This window comes from Maniola hyperantus, chromosome 16, assembly GCF_902806685.2.
Source record: "Maniola hyperantus chromosome 16, iAphHyp1.2, whole genome shotgun sequence".
In the NCBI taxonomy this organism is placed as follows: domain Eukaryota; kingdom Metazoa; phylum Arthropoda; class Insecta; order Lepidoptera; family Nymphalidae; genus Maniola; species Maniola hyperantus.
The window spans coordinates 1,184,847-1,194,473 of NC_048551.1; the positions used below are offsets into that span (position 1 = coordinate 1,184,847).

General features: G+C 37.5%; 1 protein-coding gene across 1 annotated transcript in view; it reads left to right on the forward strand.

Annotated features, from left to right (window-relative positions):
• Positions 1-5,885, forward strand: part of LOC117989464 (dopamine D2-like receptor) — a 161,096-nt gene extending 155,211 nt beyond the window's left edge. Inside the window, exons 8-9 of the mRNA XM_034976837.2 lie at positions 2,534-2,712; positions 3,603-5,885. Of these exons, the coding sequence (XP_034832728.1) occupies positions 2,534-2,712; positions 3,603-3,814 (391 nt within the window). The 3' untranslated portion in view covers positions 3,815-5,885. The remainder of the gene's footprint in view (positions 1-2,533; positions 2,713-3,602) is intronic.
• The last annotated feature ends 3,742 nt before the right edge of the window (positions 5,886-9,627 follow it).

Below are 9,627 nucleotides of genomic sequence, written 5' to 3' on the forward strand. Positions count from 1 at the left end.
TTAATTACTTAAAACGCACATAACTCCGAAAAGTTACTTGCGTGCCCGGGATCGAACCTCCGACCTCCGATTAGAAGGCGGACATCCTAACCACTAGGCTATCACAGCTTATTGGAATTATGATACTGATATTATAAATGCGAAAGTGTATCTGTCCAATGGGATTTTTAAAAACCTATATTCACGCAGACGAAGTCGCAGGCATCATCAACTAGTTTCTTATAAATATCAGATTTTTACGAACCATAAGCATGGTTGCAAAATAGATAGTATCTGTAGAGGACAAGATAACTAGAGCTCTTCACTCAAGCCGATCCACTCTCGCACTCTCCATTAGTCGACCTCTCGCTGACTCGAGAGTGTGTCCCGACATATTTTAGGGGCTTCGGCTAAGCTTTGGGACATATTTTACTTAAAGCTAGTATTTGCTTCGTAAAATATTGAAAACTATGTAGTTTCTCAACTTCGTTTTACAGGTGACTTGATAATAGATACATAGGTACTAGGGTTTTAAAGGGATCATCATCATGATCCCTTTAACACCGAAAGTGTGTTTTTTGGTTTGTTGGTTTGTCCTTCAATCACGTCAAAACGGAGCGACGGATCGACGTGACTTTTTGCATGGGTTATAGTTTGAGACCTGGAGAGTGACATAGGCTACTTTTTATCGCGGAAAATCAAAGTGTTCCCACGGGATTTTAAAAACCTAAATCCACGCGTACGAAGTCGCGGGCATCAGCTAGTATTATAATAAATGTGAAAGTATGTCTGTCTGTTTACTACCTTTTCACAGCCCATCTGACTCAGCCCATCTGACTCAGCCCATTTTGACGTTTAGTACAGAGATAGCTTTATATCACGGGGATGGATAGGATAGGCTAGGTAACTTTTCTCCCGGAAAATCAAAGAGTTTCCTCAGGATTTCTAAAAAGTCTGTAAAAGGCTATAGCCTGTAAAAGATCTGTTGTTTGTCTAAAGAACGAAGTGACAGAAAATATTACATATTTTCTATAAACAATCAGTACCCATATTATAAATGCGAAAGTGTGTTTGTTTGTTAGTTTGGTGGTTTGTTGGTTTGTCCTTCAATCACGTCGCAACGGTGCAACGGACTGACGTGATTTTTGCATGGGGATTTGCATTTGCATGGGGGATAAAGACCTGGAGAGTGACATAGGCTACTTTTTATCCCGGAAAATCGAAGAGTTCCCACGGGATTTTTAAAACCTAATTCCATGCGGACAAGTCGCGGACATCAGCTAGTATTATATATTTGTGCTGGTATGGAGATTTGTTATTATCTTTCACTCTGCTATCTGTTATTATTATAAAAGCTGCATAGTTTGGACATTTTCCACGCAAGAACGACGCCATGCCTCGGCTATACCCGGTTATATCCAGTTATATCCAGTTATATCTACATCTGGCGTGGCGAGTGGTTTCAAGGAGAATTCAGTCGCCTTCTGTCGGGACCACTTTACGTTATTTGTGGCTCAAACAAAGCTCGTACAATTTTTAGTGGCTCCATGGAATTATGCTATGACTGGTTAAAAATCTACTGTTTACTAAGCTATTACACTGATCGCGAGCAATTTACTCTTATCCGTTGAGGAGTTCCAGTATCTATCTTCGAAGATGTTCATCAGATCTTCACCAAATTGAAATGGGACCAACTTTGAAGTATACCCTTTCAAACAAAAAAAGAATTTTCAAAATCGGTCCAGGCGTTTTCGCGTAATCGGGGAACATACATAAAAAAATAAAAAGATTCCGACGAATTGAGAACCTCCTCCTTTTTTTGAAGTCGGTTAAAAATTATCCGTAATTGAGGGTTCTCTATAAAACGCGCTCCATTTGTGAAACCTTTTGTGGAGCTCTCATACAACCTTTCATATGCCTGTATAGTGTATAGTGGCAATCTATACAATAAAGATCTTCGAAATATTCAATCTCAAGAATTTTTTGAAGGTATAAAAATGAAAATATAGTCTTCAACGCAATACGGGAATTGACGTCCCTTTCATTTGTAAAATACAGTTTGCAAGGAAAATACTTCGCATACAATAAAACCGGCTAAGTTCGAGTCAGGCTTGCGCACCGAGGGTTCCGTACTACAGTCGTATTTTATCGACATTTTGCACGATAATTCAAAAACTGATAAATCTAAACTTTGAAAAGAGCAACCACCGAGTTTCTTGCTGGTTCTTCTCGGCAGGGCATTCTGAACCAGTGGCAGGGCAGATGCATTTCAAATGTACTTGTAAAAGTTTATCTTCTAAATATATAAAAGGAAAAGGTGACTGACTGACTGACTGACAGCTCAAACTACTGGATGGATCGTGCTGAAATTTGGCATGCAGATAGCTATTATGACGTAGGCATGCGCTAAGAAAGGATTTTTGAAAATTCAACCCTTATACTTGTAATAAGTTATCTCTGCCTTTAAGGAGTGAAATAGGGGTTTGAAATTTGTGTAGTCCAAGCGGCATAAGCTGGTTTGAATAAAAATGTTTCTATTTCTATATGTTTACAGAAAGAAGCTCAGCCGTCTCAGCAACAGTTCCCTGATCTCAACTCCAAGACGCCGGTTCAGGTCGGCAGCCTCCGCGGCGCGGTTCACCATATTCCGAGCCAACAGAGCCGGCAAGCTCAGGGCTAAGTCCTTTGCCAAGAAGGAGAAGAAAGCCACGCAGACGCTGGCGATAGTTTTGGGTAAAGTATTAATCCTCCTCCCGACCAAAAACCACTGACTTTTTATTTTTCAAGTTTTATCTATAAAAACTGGTTTTGGGTCAAAGTTTAAAAAGGCCTTTTGAAAAATACATCTTCTTGTCGATCTTCAAAAATTCCACTCCAACGAAGCCGGGCCGGATCAGCCAAGATCACAGACCACCATCACCACCTATAGACGCCTGGTAGCCGGACACCCCCGATTGCCAAGCTTAGGCAGTTGCTTAGCATAAAAGTCCGTTCGGTACCCTCATTGCGTACATTATCTTGATTACGTGACTTTTGAGTCCACCAATTACAACAAGGCATTCTCCCCTGTCCCCCGCCAACATTTAACGATTTTGTTTTCATGCAAAACCTTGTGTATGCGTACTCTTGAGGTTAAATTCGTTGTGCCAAAAACTAACCATGGGATTTCTATAAGAGATATCTACCAGTGACCCTGGCAGTGGGAAAGAAAAGAAAAAGAAAAAAGGAGAGTTTGTAACTAGATTTGGAATGGTAATTAAGTAATGCATTCGCATTTCGCACTCAGCGTAGCTTTTAGTGTCAAAAAAGAGCTATGCTGATTATGATTGGTGAGGGTAACACATTAGTTAACATTACCGTCTTAATCCTTAGCTTTTTCTTGCTTTAACATTAACATCCTGCTCTAATGATGAAAATAATGAAGTTAAAATTGTGTGGAGGGAAAATTAAAAGCTCAAAATAAGCACAATTATCAAATTGTACTTAAAATTAAAGCTACGAGGTTTCCAAATCTGAGAAAAGTTCACAAATAATTCAGACGGGCATCACTATATCTCAACAAAAAGTTTTAGAAAATTACCTTAACTTTTGGACAAATTAATATTAAAACTCCTTGTTCACAGGCGTCTTCCTTTTCTGCTGGGCGCCGTTCTTCACCTGTTCAGTGCTGGACGCCATCTGTACCAAGTTCGGCTTCGACTATTCTCCAGGTGTCACCGTCTTCATCCTCACCACGTGGCTAGGATACATCAACTCGTTCCTCAACCCTGTAATCTATACCATCTTCAACCCTGAGTTCAGAAAAGCATTTAGAAAAATCCTTCACTGTTCGTAGCGTTTGGACTTTTATATGGTCTATACTTAGACTACGCTTACTTGACTAGACTATATCAACTTCTTGGTAGTGACCAAATTACATCAACTTCTTCGTTGTTACGACTGTCCTTGAGACGTTGCAAGGGTACAAAATGTCATTCTTCTACCCATTGTCAACCCTGAGTTCAGAAAGGTTTTTAGAAAAATCCTTCACTGTTCGTAGCGTTTGGACTTTTATATTATGCACTATATTAACACTACGCTTACTTGGCTAGATCATATCAACTTCTTGGTAGTGGCCAAATTACATCAACTCCTTTGTTACGACTACCCTCAAAACATTGTAAGGGAACATCAATTCATTGCTCAACCCTGTAACCTATAAAATCTTCGACCCTGAGTTCAGAAAAACTTTTAGGAAAATCCTTCACTGTTCGAAGCGTTTGGACGTTTATATGGTCTATACTTAACTAACGCTTATTGGCTAGATGGCTTCAATTCCTTCCTTAACCCTAAACATCTTTTACAAAGTTCAGAAAAGTTTTACAAGGATTCTTTTAGCGTATGGACATCCTGACTAAATTACAACAACTCCTTGGTTCTAAGATTATCTTCAAAATCTTGCTTGCTAGACGGACGGACGAAAAGACAGACAGACATAATAAAACTATAATACGGGTCTTTACTTTATTGGTTGTGTATTAATAATAATGTCTATCTTAAATAATTATGAGATCTAAATGTAAAAACATACTTAGATATGTGTTGAGTTGATGTTAGTTACAATAATTATTGTAATACTTACGCTTACAAATTTTTAATAATATATGTAAATGTGTAAAATTAAACTCAAAGTGTAAATATTATAAAGATTTTAATAATATTATTTATCTATGGACGTTATAATACGCTTATGATTTTTAATACTATGTAAATATACCGGAAAACATGCAAAAAAAACTTACAACCTTTTTAGTGCCGTGGACACATTTAAATGTATAAATAACAATATGAAAGTATTATGTAACAAAAGTTTTATAACATGTTTCAGAAGTCTTGTTACCTACCTTAACAGCATAAAATACTTATGTTTAAAACTAAGTCTAACTCAAAGCGTAAATAATAATATTATAATATATAATAATATTATAATATATAATTACATAAATATTAAATAAAAATATATTGTTTTTTCCAAAACGCCTAATTTATATATTTTATGTGACTACTTTAACTTTTTACCACGGTCTATTTATTAATTTTACCAAACCCATTGTCGCTCGCGCTCCAAGTTAGAAAGAAGGCTTTGACCAAAAGTTTTCAACTTATGTATTTTGATTTTCTTTGACGGAATAAACTTTTCAAAGTGAACAAGTGCTAATTAGTTATAATATAACAATCATCATCATCATCATGATCAACCCGTTACCAGCTCACTACAGAGCACGGGTCTTCTCTCAGTATGAGAAGGGTGGACTAAAGCCCAACCCTCCTCGTACCCTTATCGGTGTGGCGGTTACCACAATAGTAACTAGATGGCGCTGTTCAATCGATGACGTAGTCCCGAACAAATGTACCGCCGATAGCAATCGCACTAACGGAGTTTTCTGCAATCTGGACTATATATAGAAGTTTCAAGACATAACCGTCGGCCCAGCTGGCGCAACCGAGCACAACCAACCGCTCGGTGGGAGATCTCCCCTTTTGTACGGTCGAGCCTGCACACCGCCTGCCTGCCTGCACCTGCGAAAATTTGTTATACCGATGTACCCGCTCCCGTACATCGGTATAACAAATTTTCTATGTACCTACTTCGCTTGAAATATTTCGGGTAATTTTTCGTGTGATTTTTCTCAGGCCTTACTTACTTACCTATCCAAATAAATTTGGAAAATAGTTAACTTTGGAAAATAATTAATACAAAATTTCATCAAAATCGAGAACCGTCTCCGAGAAACCAGTAATTGCTCGTTAGTAAGTCTTGTAAGCAGATATTAAAAATATATACTTATTTTAAAAAAAATTATGGGTTGTATTAAAATTAAGTAGATAAAATTATGTTTTAAACTAATTGTAATACTTAACTTAGAATTTTGTAAAAATAAGGTTTCGCTGTAAATAAATTGTACAAAAAATTACAGAAATACAATTGATGTTGAAATAAACTGAGTCTAAAATTGGTAAACTTTTTTTATTGTCAGCCATTTGGTTATCCCAATTTAATTAAACTAAGCCAGCCTGGTCAGAAATATGAAAAAGTTGCTCCTGGGGGCGCCACTAGTATAATATGGTCACTAAGTATAATACGCTTTATCCTACAATAACATGTCTAGTTAGTCTAGTCTAGTTAGTCTAGTAGTAGGTAGAAGTTCACTGCAGGTATTCTCCGTTTGGCCGGAACGGCTTGGTGGGGTGTAGGATAACTTTGTACCCTGGTGGCGATCTTTTAGCCGGGATTTCTCTTTTTCTTAGTTAGAAACAAGTTAGCCCTTGACTGCAATCTCACCTGGTGGTAAGTGATGATGCAGTCTAAGATGGAAGCGGGCTAACCTGGCAGGGGTATGGCAGTTTTTATTATTAAACGTATGCCCCTTTGGTTTCATTGGTTGGCCATTTCACCGGCTAGGGCCTGCAATACGGCTTATGGCCCTAGTAGGCTTATTGTAAAGTCCGTTAGTGCGATGTAGTCAGTCCGAGGTTGGTCTCCGCGCGAAGGCGCTGGTTTCGGCGTCGAGCACGCTGACGAAGTCGAGTCACGACACAACACCACGGCGTAGCACGACACGACACCATGACCATGGCGTAGCACGGCCGCTACGATGCCGTACCGCGTACCGTGGTAACAGATAAAATAGTTATTACTCAATCAAAATAAGATGCGTGGTGTGTGGTAATTTGTACCAAAATGGACTCTCAGCATTTGCTGAACCTGTGGTGGGAATGCAGGCACAGCGCTGGTCTTCCGTGGAGCCAGAAGTTTCGGACAGTTAGTATAAAAGATAGAATATATGTACCTACATAAATAATGTGGTTAATAACTTGGGTTAGTAGAAGGATTTAATAATAAGAATAATAAAGTAAGTATAATTGATGCAGTTTTCGATTTACATTTTTACAGAATTACAACAAGTCAGGAGATTTCCACTTATTATACTGCCTAAAAAAGAAGTTTTTTTTTATTTTTTTTTATTCAGATACAAGTTAGCCCTTGACTGCAATCTCACCTGGTGGTAAGTGATGATGCAGTCTATGATGATAGCGGGCTAACCTGGGAGGGGTATGGTAGTTTTTATTAAACCCATACCCCTTTGGTTTCTACACGGCATCAGTATGATATTTTCAGGGTTTATTTGTGTGTGTATGTATGTATACGTGAGTTTCGTTATCCTACCATAACTTTTAAATGCCTGAACACATTTAAATTTATATGGGGTATCGTTATACCCCATATAAATTTAAATGTGTTCGGATTCTTCTTCCCGAGTGACACGGGCGAAAAAAAAACTCGCGCACCGAGAGTTCCGTATTACTCATATTTTTTCGACATTTTGCACGACAAATCAAAAACTGTTATGCACAAAAATAAATAGAAATCTGTTTTACTGTACAAGTAAAACATATGATACCCCACGCAAAAGCTTCCGTACATACTAAAAACTCCTAATCCCTACATACTGTAATTGTCAGTTCTGAATTATTTGCTGAAAAATTGGTTCGTTTGGGAGTTACGCGTCCGTTGGAATAAAGCTAACCAATCGGATTCATCCATGGATCAGTTCTATCCGATCAGCGAGTAACTTCCAGCTAACGAACTAATGTTTTATTCTCTTTGTGTTACTAGAGGGAGAGCTTTAAGCTGTGACCACACTTGCGCGTGCCTACATTCCTAAGATCGAACCCTAGACCTCGAAGTCGAACACTTGGCTATAAGGCTATCGAACGCACTTTGACTTTGCTCAGACTTAAGATTGAGTCAAAAAGAGACAGATTTAAGTGAGAGATATAGGTCTGTCTCGTTTTAACTCTGTCTTAAGTCTAAGTTAGGTAAGTCAAAGTGCGCTCTATAGATCTCACCCTCAGACCTAGGTCTTAGATAAACCTACTATTTTTTATAATTTAAACCTCTTACACGAAAGTTTCCATTTTATTATACCTACCTAGTAAGTACAGAGTACTAAGTACGAAATCCTAATCCCTAGCTAGCTATAAAATTAATTTTGAATTTGTACAAGTCATTCGAATCAAATCAAATCAAATCAAATCATTTATTTGCACGATTGCAGGTACAATGATGGTGTTACAGTGGTTTATTTACAGCTACAATCCGCCATACAGTGGACATGCAAAATTTATTTTCTTATTATCCATTATTAATAAGCTATTTTATAACTTTTTTTCAGAATTATAATGTTCAACAGTCACATATCACATAATATAATATCACGTCACATAATAATTATCTAGGTACCTATAATAAATTATACAGCATATACATTCTTGTATATGCTGAAAAATTGACGTCAAAAATTAGCGAGTAACTTCTGTTATTTTGTTCCAAGTTTTGTTCTCATTGAGATCTTTAGGCTAAGGCCACACTTGCGTGTCATGAACGCGAGATGCGGGAGAGCGTCTACGACGCGAATCTATACGTGCAGTGTGCACACCTACGACTTGTAGTCGCGTAGATTTGCATATAAGCGAATTAGTAAGTATGGATTACTAGCTTATGCTCGCGACTTCGTCAGCGTGGACTACACAAATTTTAAACCCCTATTTTACCCCCTTAGGGTTGAATTTTCAAAAATCCTTTCTTAGCGGATGCCTACATAATAATAGCTATCTGCATGCCAAATTTCAGCCCGATCCGTCCAGTAGTTTGAGCTGTGCGTTGATAGATCAGTCAGTCAGTCAGTCATTTTTTCCTTTTATATATTTAGATTATAAGTATGTAAAGAAGTAAGTAGCAAGAAACTTTGCTTTTGTTGAGTGTAAATATATTTATATCTCAAGGCTTTTCTACACTAATATTATAAATGCGAAAGTGTGTCTGTCTGTATGTCTGTCTGTCTGTCTGCTAGCTTTTCAAGGCCCAACATTTTAACCGATTTTGATGAAATTTGGTAAGTACAGAGCTAGCTTATCTACCGGGGACGGACGTAGACCCTTACTTTTTATCCCGAAAAAATAAAGAGTTCCCACGGGATTCTTAAAGGCCCATCCGTGTAACCGATTTATGAAATTTGGTACAGAGCTAGCTTACGTCCCGGAAATTGGCATAGACAACTTTTCATACCGGAAAAGCAAAGAGTTCCCATGAGATTTTTAAAAACCTAAATAAACGCGGACGAAGTAGTGACTTGAGAGAATCACCTTATTAAATTATACTTACTATACTGGACATAATAATATTTTGATAACGAAAACCAAAAAAAATTGCCCTCAAAAAAAGAATTAGGTAGGTAACCCTCGATCTACCTACTTCATGAATACGATTTTTAGCCAATTTTGGTTACATTGTGGGATAACGCATGTGAAAATCGTCCGTGTGAACGAGGGCTAATAAACGAATGTGTAAACGAAATTCTGAAAATTAAAATTATTCATCATGAAAATTTTAGACTACTAGCGCCATCTAGAGAAAGATTAAAACAACAGGCAAGTAGAATTTAATTTATAATCCAATGAATAATGCAATGAATCGACTTTACAGTTTATTACATATGATTAATAATAAAACAATACGAAACAATGCCAAATAATGTAAATTATATACTACTCATCGCTGTAATCGTCTTTATTTACTCAGCTACAAACCTACCTACTAAAAACCCA